The sequence below is a fragment of the Engraulis encrasicolus genome, chromosome 24 (genome assembly GCF_034702125.1).
Source record: "Engraulis encrasicolus isolate BLACKSEA-1 chromosome 24, IST_EnEncr_1.0, whole genome shotgun sequence".
Classification (NCBI taxonomy): Eukaryota; Metazoa; Chordata; class Actinopteri; order Clupeiformes; family Engraulidae; genus Engraulis; species Engraulis encrasicolus.
In genome coordinates this window covers 13,264,929-13,286,059 of record NC_085880.1, presented here as the reverse complement: position 1 = coordinate 13,286,059, position 21,131 = coordinate 13,264,929, and the positions used below count along the sequence as shown (strand labels likewise).

Below are 21,131 nucleotides of genomic sequence, written 5' to 3'. Positions count from 1 at the left end.
CAATAAACTTCAGAAGGAGCTTGCTGTCAGTCATTTGAGTCCATTTTAGTTCTTTTTCAAGTGCACTGTCTCCCTCTAGTGGCAATAGTCTAGAACTAACTCAAGTACACTTCTGAAATGCATTTTTGGTACTAGTTAGTTCTAACTTCTAGGCCTACGGCAATGTGTGACAAAACAAAAATCCATATGATGAAATGTAAAATAGATTCGTTATCCAGACACATGAGAACGTTTCTTGATAACAGTGGTGTTAAAACATACCTTCAATGACCCAGGGCTTTTTAAATGCTGAAAAGCTGACTTGGACTGGCCAGTGGATTTGGATACCACGCCCAATTTTGCGCCGAACCAATCAGGAGAGGGATGGGTGCTTTCCAAACTAAAACAGCGGAAGATTCAAACGGAACATGGCGGCCGACAAAGATGTAGACGAAAATAAACAAAATAGGAGGTAACAAGATCCATCTCAAATGTTTTTTTTTATTCCTGCTGTTGCTATCCCGAAATCGTAAAGAGTTTTGAACAAATGATTTCAGACCAGCTGAAAGTCCTTGTAGCCTAACATCTACACAAGAACTGGCGGAAGTTTGTCCAAACCTAGCCATAACAAACCGATTAGCTAGCAACAGACTATTGCTAACTTTTGCTAGGGTAGTAACTGAAAAACATAGACACGTTTATGAGGCTCTGTAGTTGAAATAGTTGTTGAATACGTGTCTGCGTCCTTGGCGCTGAAATTAAGTTGCAAGTGAGTAGTCTTTGATATTGCATTAGCTTCTGCACACATCGAAATTAGTGTAGTAGACGTCTGTTTGCAGCAACCAGACATAGAACTATAGACATTCCACGAATGCCAGCTGCTCAATTTTAGCCTGCATTACATTGTGCCCATGGTCAAGTTAAAGTGTATTAATAACAGCTGCAGTCTTGGACATTGCAGCCATCGCAATGCTACTGGTGTGTGTTTATGATGTACTCCTCTACTATAATGTGCAATTATACAGCGGGCTATTCGGTTCGGGTTAATAATTCAATTTCTCTCCAGGGAAACGTACTGCAAGGTTGAGAAGAACCTCGACATGAACCCCAGGGCCCAGCCTGTCATATTCAATCCCGACTTTTTCGTGGAGAAACTTCGCCACGAGGAGCCAGACGTTTTTACAGAGTTGGTGCTGAGCAACATCACGAGGCTGATTGATTTGCCAGGGGTAGAGTTCGCCCAGCTTTTAGGGGAAGTGGAGTCCAAAGGATCGGCATCCAGCACTGGCTTCCTTCGTTCCCTCAACTTTCTCAAGCGCAAAGGTATTTATTATATTTACGAGGTACTTGCAGCGGGACGCATGAGGTGTCGTTAAGCCAAAGGTCTCTAAATGCTCAAATTTACCTTTAAAAATGTATAGAAATTGCATGCTATCTGCTTATAACATCATGTAAGAGCACCATGCATTCAGAAATTAATAAAAAATCTTTCTCTTATGCATGGCAATAATGCATAATGTGGCTATTCATTGTCCCTTGTGATTGAGATTAAACATTTTTCATCGTCAAGTAATTGTGTGATTTTAATATTGCCGTTATATGTTCTCATGTTGCAGAGAAGGGGGTGATATTCGGAGGGCCTCTGACGGAGGAGGGTATTGCGCAGATATACCAACTCATTGAGTACCTTGGCAAAAGTAAGTCCCACAACACCTTCTATTTCCCCGAGACCCTGATTCTTATAAAATGTGCAGTGAGGAGAAAAAAAGGAAGGAACCGTCTGAATGCATGAAGTCCCTGCTAATAATTCATCCCTCTGCAGACTTATTTTTGGCCCTAAATGGCTCCTGTATTTATTGGGTATGTTCTCCAACTGAGGCGAACAACCCAGGGGAAGCAAGAGCAGAGCAGTGAGCTCATCGGGTATTTTAGGCTCAAGAATGATGTCATCCCTGTGAGAGAGTGGGTGTGAAAGAGAGAGAGAGAAGGATGGAGAGCGAGAGTGTGTGTGTATGTATGAAAGAGATGTGGATGGGGGTGGGGTGTGGGGTTAGATAGAGACAGGGTGAGGAAAGTGGACGTTGGCTGAGCAGGGACTGGTGAATTATAGATGCTGAAGCACTCTCCTCTGCTCTCCTCTCTTCTCTTCTCCTCTCCCCTGCTCTGCTCTCTTCTCCCCTTGTCTCCTCTCCTCTGCTCTCCTCTCCTCTGCTTTGCTCTCTACTCCTCTCTTCTCCTCTGCTTTGCCTTCTTTTCCTCTCTCCTCTCTCCATGTCTTTTCTGCTTTATTTCTTTCTCCTCTCTCCTCTCATCTGCTCTGCTTTGCTCTTTTCTCCTCTCTCCTTTCTGCTCTCCTCTCTTCTCATCTCCTCTCCTCTCTTCTGCACTCTCCTCTGCGCTCTCTGCTCACCTCTCTTCTACACTCTCCTTTGCTCCTCTCCTCTGCTCTCCTCTCTTTGGCACTCTCCTCTGCTTTGCTCTGTTCTGTCTCCTTTCTGCTCTCATCTCCTCTGCTCTCTCCTTTGCTCCTCTATCCTTTCCCCCTCCTCTCCTCTCCTCCTCAGACCTGCATGTGGAGGGCTTGTTCCGGGTGCCAGGCAACAGCCTCCGGCAGCAGGCCCTGCGGGAGATGCTGAATAACGGGGCGGACATCGACCTGGAGACTGGGGACTACCACCCCAATGACGTGGCCACCGTGCTCAAGGTCTTCCTGGGGGAGCTGCCCGAGCCCCTGCTGACTCAGCGCCACTTCCACGCGCACCTCAAAATAGTCGGTAGGTCGGACGTAAACCAGATCAAAGCAAAAAAAAAGTCAAATCAAGGCTATGGATATTCCACATACACCTCAAAATGGTTTTATATTACATGTAGCTGATGCTTTTATCCAAAGCGACTTAAGTTACAGTTATTGGTTACAGTCCCTGGAGCAATGTGGGCCCTTCAGCCATGGATGGGGGTGTAGGGAGAGGCAAGGGTGGGATATGAACCTGCAACCCTCTGGTCTTAAGTCTACCTCCCTAACCATTAGGCCACAGCTGCCCCAACTGCTATGGATTTCAATTCCACACACACCTCAAAATTGTTGGTGGATCGTATGTAAAGCAAACCAAAGTACAAAGTCAGATAAAGGCTATGGATATTCAGTGCACACTTTCTCACAGAGGGAGACAGAGGAGATAGTGAGAGAAAAAAGAGAGGGATGGAGGGAGAGAGAAGGGAAGGGAAGAGAAATTAAGTGAGAGAAGAAAATGATGTCACACACACATACACACACACACACGCACACACACGCACACACACACACACACACACACACACACACACACACACACATATCTTTGACATGCTATTAATGTGTCAACCCCCTCTCTACTCCCATGCACACAGATCCTCTCTCCCTCTCTCTCTCTCTCTGTCTCTCTCATTCAAATGGTGCTTCTTTAGCATGGCTGTTAACATGCAGCGTTGCCAAAGCATACAGAATGTCTGACAAATGCGTGAATAGTGCCACATTTACAAAAGGTGTGTGTGTGTGTGTGTGTGTGTGTGTGTGTGTGTGTGTGTGTGTGTGTGTGTGTGTGTGTGTGTGTGTGTGTGTGTGTGTGTGTGTGTGTGTGTGTGTGTGTGTGTGTGTGTGTGTGTGTGTGTGTACACGCATGCGGGCACAAGAGGGTGTGTGGCTGTGTGCGTATGTATTATTATGTTTACATTTGCTGTATACTACTGTTGCTGGCGTCCCTCATCTCTCTCTCGCTCTCCCCCCCCTTCCCTCCCCCCTCTAGAGCTGACGCTGTTGGACGCGGAGGGCAACAGGACGAGCGTGCCGGATAAGGAGCGTCAGATCCAGGCCCTCCAGCTGCTGCTGATGCTGCTGCCCCCGGCCAACCGCAGCCTGCTCAAGCTGCTGCTGGACCTGCTGTACCACACCGCCAAGCAGCAGGACAAGAACAAGATGTCCGCCTCCAACCTGGCCCTCATGTTCACTCCGCACGTCATCTGGCCCAAAAAGGTCAGTTGCCTCCTCGCCATGGAGTTTAAAGATGGGGTTGCAGGTTAACCATTTTAAGAAAATCTACCATTATGACATCACGTTTGGGGTTCCGCAGGCTCATAGGAGTCTATGTAGAACCTTAGAATCCTGGGGGAGTTCCCCCAACGTGATGTCATACCTGCAACTCCACCTTTAAGTCCTCTGTTTGTCGTTCTATCACTCTGACTCTCTTACCCTTACTCTCTTACTCTTACTCTCGCCCACCCAACCACACAAATACACACATCACTCACCAGCCGCTTTATTAGGTACACCTCTTGGTTGGACCCTTTTGCCTTTAGAACTGCCTTAACTGCCAGCAACAATACTCGAACAAAGATCAACTGGTTCTAAGGGCCTTAAACTGTGGCAAGAAAATATTCCTATGCCATTACACCACCAGCCTGAACCGTTCATACAATGCTGGGTGAATCGATGTTTTCATGTTGTTGATCATTCCACCCGAGTGTCGCAGCAGAGATCAACGTTCATCAGAATAGGCAACATTTTTCCCTCTGATGTCCAATTTTGGTGTGCCTGTGCAAATTTCAGCCTCATTTTCCTGTTCTTATGTTAACCGGTAACCAGTTAACCGATAATCGACCGGATCAACTTTAGCCGGTTAAAATTGTCTGCCACCGGTTAACCGGTTGTAATAATAATAATAATTATAATAATAATTTCCTCCCAAAACACGATAATTTTGAGGTTTTAGTACGATAATTCAGCATTTTACATCTGGCAACAGTGGTTGGACATGGCAGGTCCTGTCTGTGCAGCAAAAAAAGGCTTATGTGAAAAATAAAAATGAAAAAAAAATCAACGTTTAACCGGTTAATCACCGGTTAATGAGTCTCAGTAGCCGGTTAAGAGTTTTTTCAATTTTCGTCATCCCTACTTCTTAGCTGACAGGACTGGTCTTCCGCTGCTGTAGCCATCTGCCTCAGGGTTTTACGCACTACGAGATGCTCTTTTAATGCACACTTCTGTTGTAAAAAGTGGTTATTTGAGTTCATGTTGCCTTTGTATCATCTCAAACCAGTCTGACCATTCTCCTCTGACCTCTGGCATCAACAAGGCATTTTCGCCCACAGAAAGGCCTCTCGCTTTATACTTTTTCCTTTTCTGACCATTCTTAAGTGTAAACCCTAGAGATGGTTATGCGTGAATATCCCAGAAGATCAGTAGTTTTTTAAATTCGCAAGCCAAGCCCCACTGGCACCAACAACCATGCCATAGTTCAAAGTCACTTAAATCTCCTTTCTCTCCCATTTTGATGATCGGTTTGAACTGCATCAGATAATCTTGACCATGTCGACATGTCTAAATGCTTTGAGTTACCACCATGTGATTGGCTGATTTGAAATTTGTGTCAGTGAGCAGTTGTAAAGGTTTGCCTAATAAAGCGGCTGGTGAGTGTACACACGCATTCCATCTCTAATTCTCTTGTCATTTTTTTCTCTTTCTTTGTCTTTCTTGTTTTTAATGTCTGCCTGCACTTTGTAATATGTGTAGTGGCTCTGAAGTCTACACACACATTCGCACACTCACATTCATGTTTGTCTGATAAACATCCTGTTTGACTGGTTTGTCTGGCTGTGTTATCTGCAGGTGCATGCAAATGAGCTGAAGGAGAACATCAGTAAGCTCAACGACAGCATCACCTTCCTCATCAAGCACTCCCAAAAGCTCTTCAGGGTAAGCAAACACCATACATGTAGTAAGGAAGGAAGTAAGTCAAGTTTATTTTTACAGCGCTTTTTCTCAGGACAAGGCATTCACAAAGTGCTTTACGATTTGATTAGATTATATTAGGAATTGAGGGGAAAGAGAGGGAGGAAAATAACAATAAAGTAAATAAAACCCATTAAAATAAAGTTAAGATAAGATAAAGAATAAATGAACACTTGATACCACGTTGTCCACTGTGTTTGGAACTGGCTTTTATCAGGCCACTGTCCTGGGAAGGGACGCTAAATGTAATGCCTTTTTTAGATACCTAACAACAGGGCTATATGCCTGAATCTAAGCAGTAGGTAGGAGAGTCTCCCAGGAACCAGTAGGCGGCGGTATGCACAAGCAAACCATAACCTGTCAATAACCTGAAAGTTGAAGAATTACAAGACAACTCCCTTGTATTGCAGGGTCCCCGCGGGACATTAAAAAGCATTAAAAAGCATTAAATACAGAACTTGCAATTTAAGGCTTTAAAAATCATTAAATTTCGAGGTGTGGCATTAATTTTCAAAGGATCGGCATTAAATTTCACCCGGACACAATTTAGTAGCCTAATATATAGATATTTGGACAGTTAAATTACGTAAAAACAGTTTCCATCACTAAGACAGACGGCAACAAGCGATCCGAGTCGGAACATGCCTGGGGTAGGAAACAAGGCACTCGACAGTAAATGACAGGCGGCCAGGTAGTAGACCCCCTCGTCTGGATTCCCCTACTGGTTGATGACGATGGCTGACCAAGTAAATTCCATCGACCACAGTGCGTGTGGTGGCTGACTTGACCGCAGTTTAAGAGTTGAGACTTTAAATTTCATCAACCAAAATGCCGCGTGGATATTTGTATTTCTGTGGTACCGTCGAAACTTTACTCGTCGAAAGCGTGAGTTTGAGTGTAGCGTTTGCTAACGCATGTAATTTCATGAATGCCATGATTGCAATTTAGATTAGCAGTTAAATCGTGCAATATTCTACTTCAAAGTCTCCGAGCTTCGTATCATTGTGTTTACTTTTATTTGATGCTGTCAAGGGGTAACGCAATCGGGAGTGTGCCCGAGTAGTGAAGTTGCAAGCGGTGGAAATGTGTGTAAAATGTAATAAATCGGTGTTTACGAGTCTAAATGATGCAATGAGATATGCGAGGATGTCCAAATCGGTAACCGCGTGGCGTGTGCATCGGTAGCTTATATTTTAGTCGCGTGTCAGCGGTGAAATGCTTGTGGTATTCACATGAAGCTGCTGCTGCTTCTTGCTCTCGCCGCTCCGAAGGACTTGTTGCTAAACTGAAAGTAGAACGCCTCTTGCTAGATACCACCGTCTCTATGAAGCTTGGGGGGGGAAAGAAGGAGTAGCCCAGAGCCGTTCCTTTTTAACCCTTTTTAAACCACAGGTGTTGTAGCCTCTACTCATTGTAGGCTAATGTGCACTCAACTATTTATCCATTATGAATGGTCAATTGTTGCCCATTTTATTTTATTTTTTACAATTGAAGGTATTTGATTAAATGTCATCAAACTTTCAAACATGCTCAATTTTGAAATGGTTTCAGTTTTGAAGGAATTTAAAAGAAATGGGTTAGGCCTAATGGTGTTTCAACTAGTGTGTGTCACCTCGCTCTTTTTGTTGTGTTTGCATGTCTTTGGTAAAATTAAGAACAACAATAAAGACTACTGGAGCTTGGGCCCTCCTGGGCAGCAGCCAGATCAACTGTAATTTTAACACAGATGCAGGCTACTTTGATTTGAAATAACTATACATTATTCTAAGGGAGGGGCAGATTCTGCACAGTCATGAAAACTCCCACATCATTCAGAAACCTCTTTAACAAGTCATGACAAATGTCTGCCACAGAAAGTGACAAGGGAGCTGGCAGTGAGAATGAAATAACAGAGAGCAGCGTGAATGCATGCTCAGTTTTATTTCGTAGGCTAATTAAAGCATGTGCGAGGCTGAGGGAGAAACATTAGGCCCCCCCATTAACTTAATTCCTGCTTGTATGCAATTCGACAAGCTTGGTCTCTATAGGCTTCTAGATCAATTCTTCCTTGCTGCTGCTTACATGTGTTCACATTAGGCTTCACTACTAGCACAATAGTCATAATAATACTTTTATTGTATAGGCCTATATGTATTACATTGCATTATAGCAATGTAATAACAACTATACCATGTAACGTGCACATGCACACACCCCGTGTAGTGGTATTAATTTTCTTGTTGGAGGTATTAAAAATGGTATTAAAAAGCATTAAATTGGGTGAGCAAAAATGTGCAGATACCCTGTATTGGAAGTGAACAAAAGGCTAAAGTCAGATCGCCACCATCTTCAATCAGCATATTGCCTCCATCAATTGGTGACGAGACAATACACACAGGTGGCGGTAACATCTATAAGATGTATCATCAGAGACGTTCCATTAGAATTAAAGGAATCTTTGGTATCATTACACTGCCCTAAGATGGCAGCGCCCAGGGTTTGGCCACGGTAAAAATCTGAGCATGACATCCGTGCCATGTCTCAAATGGCGCACCATGTTTCAGTGCGTAGGGTGCACTGACTACACAATGAAACACAGTGCCTGAAGTGCACAAGTGCACCATTTGAGACACAGAACTAGTGTTCCTATCTATGAGGAAACGCAATACGGCCAAACCATCCTGGGGTATGTTTCTCAACAGCGTTGATGCTATCCAAGTTTGGCACTTACTTGGTTTCCCATTGGTGACCTACTTAGTTGCACAATAGTTAGCTATGACACTTTTGAGTAACTGGGGCCAGGGTGCAGAAAGTCTACGCATGCCTGGCGGGCATTCCAAGAACATGGTTAAGTTATGAGCCTGGATAAGTTCACCTACAGGGAGAGGTAAACCTGTTAATAGATAGCCCTTTTTGTTAAGGAAATGACGATTCCAAGATCGTATACAACTTACCCTGGTTTACTACTGAGCCACTTTCGTGGAATGAACCCCTGGTCCCACAGCATTACGTAGCACTTTCTGTTGTGTGAGGTGATATTGAAAGCAATGGAATAGGATGTTGCCAGAGCAGTGGTCTGCCTTGGTGGAGCTGGTGTTTGGAAGGCTTAAGGGTGCACTGTGTAGGATGGTGGCCAGAGCAGCTATTGCAACTATGCTGTTCCTTGAAACTGTGCTGCCTATTGCCATAATTGATCTTTTCATGAATATTTACCAAGTCATAAACTGATATTTGGTAGTATGAAGTACAGCACGTTTCGCAGTTTAACATGTCTATTTCTGGAAATTTAAGATGGCGGACATGATGGCGGAATGAAATTGCAATTTTCACAGTCATAATGAATACTTAGAATTTGATGATGGTGGTAAGTTTTCATAAAAAAGGAAACATTTGTCAATGGGCAGCCTGAATTCTGGAAATAAACTACTAAAAATATTACACTGTGCACCAGCAAGTGTCCTGACTTTATGTTGTGTAATCCATCCTTGGTGCGTCCCAGGTTCTGTTGGTTAGCGTCCATTTGATCGAGAAACAATTCCGCAGGATTTAGTTTGATTGAGAGACAGTTCTGCTTTCATCCTGTGCGGTGAAATACTTGTCTTGCTACATAAATGAAGTTGCTCACATGAACGATATAATTTGGTTCTCTGGTAATGGCATATATATGATATAAATTATATCTGGTCCCTTGGTGTCTCTATAAGACTATAAAAGTCTGTAAACATTTTTAATACATTTGGTTTAGTTGGTCGGTTGTTTGTTTTTGATGCGTTGGTTTGCCCTACCTCATTTCAGAGGCGTAGCCCCTGTTTCCATGTCTACAGCAGAACAAACAGACCCCTGCTGCATTAGCATGTGAATAGAGATTGCCATGTCTGTCCACGAGCAGGCAGACGCATAAATATGCCTCTGCTCCTCAGCACGCCCAGCTTGTTTGCACCCAATCAGCCCCCACAGCAGGAGGCAACCAGCTTTTCAAAGAACTTGAACTCGACATCCAGAATTCATATTGTTTTTAGTTTTTTTGTTTTTTTCCCACTCATGCATCCCCCATTCATAAATCATTCTGTTATTTATTGAATGCTGGCGTATGCGTACGGATGTGAGGGCACAATATAATGGAATCTATAATGCACTTTGATTGGCCGTGTTCATCAAGCGTTAAGAAGTGGGCTCTGTTATTTTCTCGGCGAAAGATTGTAGGCTTTTTGTATTCGTTTGTTGTGCTTTCGTGTTTGGTATCAATTTTAATCTTTTTTTTTTCTTTCTTTCTTTCTGCCTTTCTTTCTTTCTGCCTTTCTTTATTTCTTTCTGCCTTTCTTCTGCCTTTCTTTCTTTGTCCCCCACTCTCTTTGCCTCAATAGGCCCCTGCCTACATCAGAGAGCTGGCTCGAATGCATTTCATTGGATCAAAGGCAAAGGTAAATTATTGTAAAATGTCTTGTTAATACTGTGGTTTTTGTTGTTTTGATTTTTTTTCCCGCAAAAAAATGTGTGGTGTTTCTGGATTTTTCTCTACGAAGCAAAATTGTCTATGTGTCTATTTATGTGCGTATATGTCAATGGCAGGAAATGGGCTGCAAGGTTTCCTATAGGACCACTTGACCTTTTAACGCAGGTGCATTCAATAAGCAATCGCACTAAGGCCTAGCGTCAATCCTTTTATCCTGCTCTTATAGGTCAACCAGTATATGATGGTTTATGGTCAGTTCAAACGCCACACACACACGCACCCACACACACACGCAAACACACACACGCACGCAAACTCTCTCTCTCACACACACACACACACACACACACACACACACACACACACACACACACACACACACACACACACACACACACACACACAGATTTCTCATTTTATCTGCAAATATTTGAGAGCCAGCAAAGTGCAGTCCTTGTCATCACCACTGCTGTCAGTCTCTAAAAGATGCAAAACTAAGAGCTGTGAGAGAGTGGCTCTTGCGAGAGAGACACACACACAGACATGCATACATAGAGAGAGAGAGAGAGAGAGAGAGAGAGAGAGAGAGAGAGAGAGAGAGAGAGAGAGAGAGAGAGAGAGAGAGAGAGAGAGAGAGAGAGAGAGAGAGAGAGAGAGAGAGAGAGAGAGAGAGAGAGAGAGAGAGAGAGAGAGAGAGAGAGAATACACACTGAGTGAGGGACACACACACACACACACACACACACACACACACACACACACACACACACACACACACACACACACACACAGACACACACACACACAGACAAACGTAGACCTCAGCAGTTCAGGTCTATGTGGATATGCTCAGCTCCAAATAATGAAAGTCTTCGGGTATGTAAAAAGAAGAACAATAACTAAATCAAGAAATTCAAATACACACTCAGAAATAATGAGCCTCATTTATCAAGCTATCGTAGATATGAGCGGAGAACTCGTTGTACAAAGAGGCCTACGTGATTTACAAAAGCCAGTAAATTCTAAAAAGAAGCAGCTTGAGGTGTAAGGAAGTAGTTCTACACCAAACATTTGTTTTTCGCAAAATTTTTTGTTTTAGCGTGGGAATGATTCCCACAATAAAATTTCAGTGAAATGTGACAATCGTGGTATAAGCGGGGTAGTTGACTTCATGGCGTTCGGATAGCAGAAAAATCATGCACTTTGTAATGCACGTTGCGGCTGCATCATCACCACGGCCTACATTATTTTTCCGTTACCCGAACGCTGTGTCGTCCTTTATCCCTTACATATGTTGATCGTGGCTCCGTGGAACGTGGTCCCGGCATCCCGTCCCCCTCCAAAAGGCAGCGGTTCCCGTTAATTAAAAGTATTATTTTGTACATATATTGATCATGACTCTGCTATGTCCTTCCACCCCTTCCCCATAGGATGAGGTGGCTCTGTTTGGGCTGTCTGGCAGACCAGGGGCCCCCTCACCCTCCAAGAGGCAGCTGTTCCCGTTTATTAAACACATTATTACATGCATATACTGTACATATGTTGATCGTGGCTCTGCCATGTCCTCCAACCCCTTCCCTTCTCCATAGGATGAGGTGGACCTGGTGGGGCTGTGCGGTAGTCCCGGGGCCCCCTCCAAGAGGCCCCTGGTGGAGAGCAGCTCTGAGGGGCCCGAGCAGCACACTCAGGAGGCCCTCAGGGAACTCTACAACCACGTCAACAACATGCCCGAGTCCGCCAAGAAGAAGAAGCTCATGCGACAGGTGGGTAACTATGACAACGATGAGGGTGTGAAGATGATGATTATGGCGTCGGTGGTGGTGATTGATGATGGTGGTGGCGGTAGTGATGATGAGGATGATGAGGAGGAGGAGGAGCATGTGTCATATACTGTATACAGTATGTGTAATGATCATGTTACAATCTGGGGATGAGGAATTGAGTTGTTTCTTGCCATTAAGGGTGTGAATTCTGTACCAGTTGAGAACATTTATTTGAGAACTTCACTAACTATTATTCTAATGTTTCCCCCTCCCGTGTGTTTTGGTTTTTTGCTTGTGTCTGTTAGTTCAATAAGCAAGAGTCAGGATCGACCCCTGTGTCTCCCCGTTCCGCGACGGGCAAGAAGCACAGCCGCACTCGCACCATCAGCGGGATGATCAAGGTTGGTATAATCAAGGATATCTTTAAAGCAGGGGTGTCATACTCAAATTGACTGAGTGCCAAAATCAAAATCTGTAACAAAGTCGCAGGCCAAGCTCTAGTTGGTAAATGAGCTAAAGTTGTGCATACAGACACTTAATACTCAATTTAAATTTCACTATCAAATTCACATCATAGTTGAAGTGTGCCTACACATCTTAGACTGTGCATATGATGAGTGTTTCACCTGGCCCCACTTATATTCCTGTGGCACACACAATTTCATATTCAATTTCATATTCACTTTCATAGCCAACTGCAATACACATTTGAAATGATCTCGCAGGCCAAATAAAATGAGTCCGTAGGCCAGGTTTGGCCCCGGGGTTTCACATCCCTGCTTTAAGCATGTATTAAAGCTGTCCTATGTCTGCAAGACTCTCTAGACTGTGAAACATTTTATTCAGAGTTGAAATGACTGTCTTAATGTTTGCAATGTAGTGGACTATGTCCAATTTACACTTAAGTTCACTGTTGTCTACTCTCTCTCTCAATTGCTGTTTGTACCGTCTGTGTGTGCGTGTGTGTGTGCGTGTGCGTGTGTGTGTGTGTGTGTGTGTGTGTGTGTGTGTGTGTGTGTGTGTGTGTGTGTGTGTGTGTGTGTGTGTGTGTGTGTGTGTGTGTGTGTGTGTGTGTGTGTGTGTGCGCGCGCGCGTGTTTAGAGGAAGGTCTTAGGTGAGAAGTCCCCTGGTTCAGCCGAGTCCCCTGGAGTCCTAAGCCAGGGCACCCAGGAAGAAGGGGTGAGCATCAACCTCTACCTTTAGTCTATTTGGGGCATCGGGCCTGTCAATGGTCTTTAACAAGGGGAACCGTGTTGGGGTATTGTCGAAATGGTGCAAATTGGTGGTGGTGTTGGTGATGATGATGATACTCACTAAGGCAAAAGTAATAATATCTGATTATTTTCTGATTTTATTTTTCAGAGCCCTGTGTCTTTCACAAGGACATGCCTTTCTCCAGCGGAGCAGATTGCGGTCTCCAAACTCCAGTATTAAGATGATATCACGAGATGATCGCATTATAAGAGAATAACGGGAATTTCAACATGCAGTTGTAATTATTCACGCCACCCTCAACTTGTCAGTTGCCCGGCGACAACTGCATGTTGAATTAGACCGGAATTCTCGTGTACGATGACGTCACATCAGCCACTGGGTAGCAGTGGCGAAGCTCTCCGCTCTTCTGCTCACCTCGGCCCCAAAACTTGAACAGATGGGTGTATAATGTCTATTATATCTAACTGTTGAATCAATTCTTAAGATTTTCTTTTGTTTCAGACATGTAAAGTCCTTTACCTGACATGTTTCGACGGTGTACACCAGATTTTTAAATCTCTGAAACAAAATAAAATCTTAAGAACTTGAACAGGTGGTTCAGGCACTTTCAGACGCCGTGAGGGACACGGCACTCTTGTTCACCTGCATGTTGGAAAGTTGGTTATGGAGTCGGGTGGTGCAAAGATCCCTGATGAATTTGAATCGAATATATTTCAGAATCAGTAATATATATGCTCAAGACCCAAACAGATTTTATTTCATTGCATTTTTAAAAAATGTAATGCATTTTAATGTTTTGTTTTTTTAAAACATATTTATTATATGCAGTTTTTATACCCCTTAAGATATAAAGAGTGTCAAGTACTGTATATGCATGACCTCAGACATGGCTGGATTTACCATTTTCTGTTCTTTTTCTTTTTTCTTTTTTTTTGTGCCTTTTTTCTTTTTACATTTTTTTTTAATCAACTTCGACTACACTGCCAGAAATGTGACCCATGTGATGATGCAATGACCACTTACTGTCCGTTACTATTGAGCCCTTGTTATCCATCAAATGACAAGTCCAGAAATGGTTTCATAGTGAGCGGTATTGTTTACAGCACTAAGAGAGAGATGGAGAGCGAGAGAGCGCTATTCGATGGTTTGAGGTAATGGTGATGGCGGTGATTTGTTGGATGGATTTCTGACTGTTGGAGACCCTCCAGCCTCTCGAGACTTTGGAAAACTTGATACTTGGAATTATAAGAGAGTCCATTACATAAGAAAATAGTTCAAACGCATTCGGCCATGTAAAACATCTGAGAGTTTAAAAAAAGGAATATTTAGAGGTCCAGTAGATAGTCATAATTCCACCATCCAAGAGTTTAGTCGTGAAAGGGTAATTGAGGTGGTAGGCACTCAAACGTGGGTGATTTGAAGTGAAAGGATAGGTTGGTAGGTGTTAGGTCAGGAAGGAAGTGAAGGAAATGGCATGTGGCTAAGAGAGACTCGAAAGTGCTTTTTCCTGATTTTTGGTACTAGTCCTCATTAGTGTATGATTACATGTGAGGGAGGGCGAAAGAAAGAAGGAACATTTTTTATGTTATTTAATCTCCAGAGAAATTAGGGAGTCGTAGCTGTTTACAGAGCTTTTTTGTCAATACTGTGAGATATGGCCTAGCTGTTACAGCTGTACTGGCAGTCTTACTCTGCTAGTTAGTGCAGTGCTTTCAGGTTCTTTTATTTATGCAGATATATTTTCTTCTTTTTACCTATGCATTTTCAAACTGTTTATATACTTAATGTTTTTTATTAGTATTATTATTATTTCGTTTTTGCACCGTTGTTTTTTTATTTTATCTTTTAAGTTTTATTTTATCTTTAAGTTACAGTTCAGTCCTGTTATCGATCTGGGGTGAGGGAATTTCTAAAAAGACAGGGGAAAAAACTGAAATTGCATGTACATAATTCCAAGAGAATCAATGTGCTCTTTTCCTTCTCTTAAACAAAACACTGGTTGTGTGTCTTCCTGACTTCCTGCTAAATGTAAATACTGTGAATTTCAAACTGGTGCCCTTTTGTGTTCTGCTACTGTTTCTACTCCAAGTAGTCTGCTTCGCTTTTTAGGGACCTTCTGGTTTACTCAAAGACCACTACTCTTGCATACATTTCACGATAGTGTATGTTTATTTCTGTTGTATGTACTTTTTGGGATGCTTTTGGCAACGGTGATACATTATCTTTTTTGTCTATATTTTCATGTATTTATTCCCATTGTACATGTCTTAAATGTGACCATCATTTTCAACGGTGAGGAACCTCCGTTTTGTGTGTGTCCCTTTTTTAGTCATGTGAAATAGTCATGGTCTAAAATGTGAACTGTATTTTTTTTTTACAGCGCGTCACATTAGGCCTATATTGAGATCTGCATGTTCAGTGAATTGTGTCCCCTCCTTGTGGCCCGTTTACTTTTGTAGTTCCATTTTTTGGCCACAAGGGGAAGCAGTTGAAAAGGGAAAACTCTACCAACTGTTCCAAGTGTTCACAAATCCATGACGGCATTGATTTTATTAAACATGATTTAAAAAGTTCGTATTGCGTAGGAAGTGTTTTTTGTGTTCTCTAAACTAAAAGAATAATGAAGTTAATTGGCATGTAAAATTATGGTTTTATCACATAGACAAATTAACGAATTCAAATTGGGCCCAAAAAGAGTTTGCGTCTCACAGTGTGACTGTCAGGGCTTTAAAAAATAGGCATATGGTCTTTGGATTTCTTTCACGGACACCCAGGAGATGAGTGCCGTTTCTCATGTTGTCTAAATAGGAACAGACCGAGGTCTATATTTGAACATGCCACTACCATGTTTGAAATAATGTGTTTACAGATGCTTGGGAATTTAGTTTGGCAGCTCTTACTTTGGAAGATACTTTTGGTGATCCATTTCAGTTCAAAGAAGTTCCCACAGTGGCTGTGTGTGCGGATTGTTACATTTTTTTATTATAAAAAAGAGGGAGGAAAGAAAATACGCATTTTGTGAACCGCTCTTTCAATTTTCTATTTTGGAAGCATGCTGGCAAACGGGCTAAAGCCCTGATTACGTTTTTAAGAGATAGGAATAACTTTAACCAGAATTTTTTTCTCACTATTTTAAACAATGTCACACGCAGAACATTTCGTAGCATACGACATACTGGCTGTGTCTCAAATGCCGCACTTGTGCACTTCGGGCACTGTTTTTCAGTGCCTAGGGCGCTCCCGCTGAAAATTTCAGTTGAGCCAGTGCACTGAAAGTACCAGGATGATCCCCTAACAATGGCGGAAAAATGCAGTGCTTGAATGATGGACACTGCATGCACTAAACGGCGGCCATGTTGACAATGACACGGAGGAAATGTGGCATTCAGTTCAGTAGAAGAGTTTGGTCAACAGTCTCCTAATTCTGTAAGTAATGTTGATGGGGCACCAACCTTTTTATGCCAACCAAAGTATTGTATGTGTGATTGTTGTCCTTTGGGGTGAAAGACATGAAAATACAAGCACCAGAAGCTGTGCATTGTAAACAGTAGCCAACTCATATTTTTGCAAGCCTAATGGCATGCTCAGTCGTCACTTCCAGTGAGGGCACAGTGCATAGTGCTCACATTTTTCCTCGACACTATGCACTAAAGACCTCAGTGCACTGTGTGCACTATGCACTGACTGTCAGTGCACTGACAAAAGTGCGCCATTTGAGACATAGCCATAGTATATTCCGCATCTCTGCAAGCCATATCACCATTAAAACTTCCGCGCAACGCGTTTAGGTGGCGCACGCACATCACGTCATGGAAAATTCTGATTCCTCTTCATCTTCCCCGCGCGCGACACCAAATGGAATGCATATATTTGCTGTTGCACGAGCTTTTACTGCATCTTTCAGAGGGAAAAGGGCTCCCACCATTACCCGTAAACGACCTGGTCTCCTCTTTAATTAAACTTCCATTCTGAGAAGATCTACATGTTTGTGACAGCTTTATTAGGCCCGAAGAAACTCCAGCCCCAAGCGGTGTGATCATCACGTAGGCTGTACTAGTAGGTACTTCAAGATGCTACGGTTTTATGGACTATTTAATTGGGTAGAGAGAAAAGGCCCCGCAGATTGGTGCGCTATAATGAAGATTCCCCACTGCGCGGGCTTATGAAGGTTAAAAATCGTGAGCAGTATGTTGAGTAGGCCTAGCCTATGTTGAATTTGAGTTGGTGTTATGTCTGACATTTGACCAAATTTGAGTCAAGTATTGCTGAGGGGTAACCATACAAAGACGAGGTGTTTATATCACTGCGCAAAGAGTAGTTACATGGTTCGTGGCTGAATAGCCTACATAAAACGTAGGCCTAAATGCTAAACTTGGTGACAAACTCCTTGTAGGACTATCCTAATAACTCATGTGGATAACACATTTCAAGGAGCTAACATGAAGATTTGTTGTCAAACTCGACCTGAATTGTGAATTGTATTGAAACACACACACACACACACACACACACACACACACACACACACACACACACACACACACACACACACACACACACACACACACACACACACACACTTCATAACTTGGGTTTTTTTGGGGGGTTGTAAGTGTTCCTGCTCTGCCCGCTATGAAGGTCAAGCAAGCCTCACTTTTGCACCACTTTTTCTCATGCCATAGAAGGCCCTAATAACAGTGCTTTTCAAGTGAATGGACGGGACTGCGTTTGAGCCCCGTCATTTACTATGGCCGTCAGTGATAAATACAGTCTGTCACCTCCTCTGATAGGCCCTCTGGCCCTCAAGGATGGACTACTGCACGGGACAACCGGGCCCGGGCCCAGGGGGCCAAGAAAGAGCCAAGCAGGCCCTGAAGCCCAAGCCGCCATATTTCAATATTGTGAAATGTTGAAATATTATTGTGTAACAACTGCATAAAAAAAATTCTGAGACAAAATATGGCCTAAAACTCTGAATCTTATTGGAAACTAGCAACACCCATGGAGGGGGCTTTCTTGTTTTCTGGGCCAGGGGCCCATGGAGTCACCTGCCTCTGCTGAAAGGTGCTCCACTCGACCCCTTGAGGCGATGTTGTCTGCGGCAGAAAAAGGGCCCGCCATCAGTTTGCTATTTCGACACACTCTCTCTGATTCTGGCTCTCTTTCTCATTAAAGAGGAACCTCTCCTAATCTCTGGCATGCTCCCTTAGCCCTATAGAAATAGTGTAATGATTTTGTGAAAGAGTTGAACTTGTCTGTCTGTGTCATTAGAAATACCTTGCTTAGGTCTCTGAAAGACTTGAACACACACACACACACACACACACACTAAGGTGCATCAAAAAATGTTTTTTTCAGCCTATTGATCTGTCTGGGTGATAAAAGTGTTCCACTGCATGTACAAATAACACATGCAAAATATTTTTGCAATCCATGGTGGTTTACAGGTCCAACGGAATATGAGCTGATATGAAGGAACTGTGGATTAACTGCGTCAGTCTTTGCCAATTCAACGAAACCCTCCCACCTAATAACTTGGACTGTTTTTGTGATTTTGTTGAAATATTTTAACCTAAATATTTAAATGAAATAAAACCACTTTGACATATGTAAAATAACAGATTCCTAATTAACTATAATCATCAGTACCCCCAAAAATAATAGATATAAGTATTTCCGAGAAACTGGGAAATTCACACACTGACACACAGGCTAAGCAAAAGGAAAAAAATCTTCAGTTTTGGATAGAATGATGTTGTAATAAATAAAGGCCTCATGAAAATCAGAGTGTTTGACTCTCTTTGTTAGGCATGGTGGATAACTGTTGAGCTGATCTTCAGCCATGGAGGGACTTTGAATTCTTACTTGCAACTCTCACAAGTAATTTCTGAAAGGACTTTACTCTGGTGTCTACAGGACACAAAGCAGGTCTGGCACCACAGTCTTGATTCCTCCAGACATCCTCAGCCGGCCAAATCTTGTGTCACTGGCTACAAGGTTGAAGATGACTCCTATGCAGCAAGCTGCTTTCACACGTGGCCTGATCTCAGAGTCAGGTGGTGATTTGTCAAAAGTTTCCACATCCTATGCCACAGCAGATCGATCACGCCGTAAAGTGCTGAAGACCATCAGTGAGGAATGCCATGAGCAGTGGATACCACCTGCCTTGTGCACCCTGCACTGGGACAGCAAGTTGACGCAGACACTTGACAATGTGCCCCAGAAGGAAGAGCGCCTGACAGTTGTTGTTGGAGATAATACACAGCTGAAGTTGCTTGGTGTGCCTGCATATACAAAGGGGGCTGATGAAGCTTGTGGAACTATCATTGGCAACCTAACATGCAAATTGCTCCAAATTGCACTGTCATCATGTGGCAATAGGTGCCAATTATCCCTCAGACGAGAGAACAGTGCAACCTCTGGTGAGCGTGACACCTCCAGTCTGAGGTCATTAAATATTTGACTGAGTAGCACCTCGCCAATGTGATGGCGGCACCCAGACCACAGCAGTGGTCGTCCCAGTGAAAGCTGTATGGCTATGCAGGCTGCGCTCAGATGGCCAGTATTTGAAGCCGTGGTATCAAATGCCATATTGACTACTTGATTGGTGCATTGCCATTCTTGGAGCAATTTGCATGATTTTTTTCCTTTTGCTTAGCCTGTGTGTCAGTGTGTGAATTTCCCAGTTTCTCGGAAATACCTATATCTATTATTTTTATTTTGGGGGGTACTGATGATTATAGTTAATTAGGAATCTGTTATTTTACATATGTCAAAGTGGTTTTATTTCATATAAATATTTAGCTTAAAATATTTCAACAAAATCACAAAAACAGTCCAAGTTATTAGGTCGGAGGGTTTCGTTGAATTGGCAAAGACTGACGCAGTTAATCCACAAGTCCTTCATATCAGCTCATATTCCGTTGGACCTGTAAACCACCATGGATTGCAAAAATATTTTGCATGTGTTATTTGTACATGCAGTGGAACACTTTTATCACCCAGACAGATCAATAGGCTGAAAAAGCGTTTTTTTGATGCACCCTAACACACAGACACACACACACAAAATCTCTCTCTCTCTTATTCTGAGAAGTGAACATATACATATACATATATTCATACACTGAACATCATATGCCTGCATCAATGATGTCCACGCGCCGGTCTGCACACAGCTCCATGCTTACGTATGTGCACACATGTCCACCCCGGCAGTGGTGCCTCTTACTGCATGGGTCCCTGAACCAGCCAGCTAGCCAGTCAGAGGCTGGGGCCTGGGTTCAGGGGCTTGGAGATTGGGCTGGGGCTGGGGCTGGGGCTCGGGCTAGTAATGGGAACACTTGGAGCTTGGGCTGAGACTGGGGATCGGAATGAGATTACTTGGAGGTTGGAGCTGGGGCTTGGGGGTGAGAATGCTTGGAGGTTGGAGCCTGGGCTGGGGCTGGGGATGAGAATGCTTGGAGATTGGACTGAGGCTTGGACTTGGGGATGAGAATGCTTGGAGCTTGTGCTGGGGCTGGGGCTACCTCTGTGCCTGTGTGTGTGCCCTGCTGGGTCTCCGGCTCTCCTGACTGTGGGGGCTGCAGAGTGCTGGTGGGAGCCTGGGAGATAGAGAGAGAGACAGAGAGAGAGAGAGAGAGAGAGAGAGAGAGAGAGAGAGAGAGAGAGGGAGTTCAGGCAGGGTTCTGGGGGGGGGTGGGGGTGTGGTGAGGGTGTGTGTGTGCTGCTGGGGTGTGTGTGTGTGTGGCGGGGGTGGAGGGGGCGGGGAAGGAGGTGGAGAAAGAGGGAGGAAGGCAAGGAGGGAGGTGTGTGTGTGGAGAGAGGGGGCTTTAGAGAGAGGGGGGGGGTTGGAGTGGGAGGAGCCCGGGAGCTGCTATTTGTAGATTCTTGTGATGGATGACTGCTGTGTGTGTGTGTGTGTTTGTGTGTGTGTGTGTTTGAGAGAGAGAGAGAGGGAGGGAGAGAGAGTGAGCGG

At 43.6% G+C, this 21,131-nt stretch overlaps 1 protein-coding gene across 2 annotated transcripts; it reads left to right on the top strand.

The window, feature by feature from the left end:
* The first annotated feature begins 376 nt into the window (after positions 1 to 376).
* Positions 377 to 15,726, top strand: arhgap19 (Rho GTPase activating protein 19). 2 transcript variants are annotated; one of them, XM_063191782.1, is made up of 11 exons: positions 377 to 451; positions 1,046 to 1,302; positions 1,596 to 1,676; positions 2,544 to 2,753; positions 3,762 to 3,988; positions 5,621 to 5,707; positions 10,087 to 10,143; positions 11,765 to 11,938; positions 12,244 to 12,339; positions 13,040 to 13,117; positions 13,301 to 15,726. In XM_063191782.1, the coding sequence occupies exons 1-11, from the start codon at positions 408 to 410 to the stop codon at positions 13,370 to 13,372; spliced, it is 1,383 nt and encodes a 460-aa protein (XP_063047852.1). In that variant the 5' UTR covers positions 377 to 407; the 3' UTR covers positions 13,373 to 15,726. The 2 variants fall into 2 exon arrangements, with proteins under 2 accessions (XP_063047852.1, XP_063047853.1); XM_063191783.1 differs by lacking the exon at positions 377 to 451 and adding an exon at positions 721 to 748.
* The last annotated feature ends 5,405 nt before the right edge of the window (positions 15,727 to 21,131 follow it).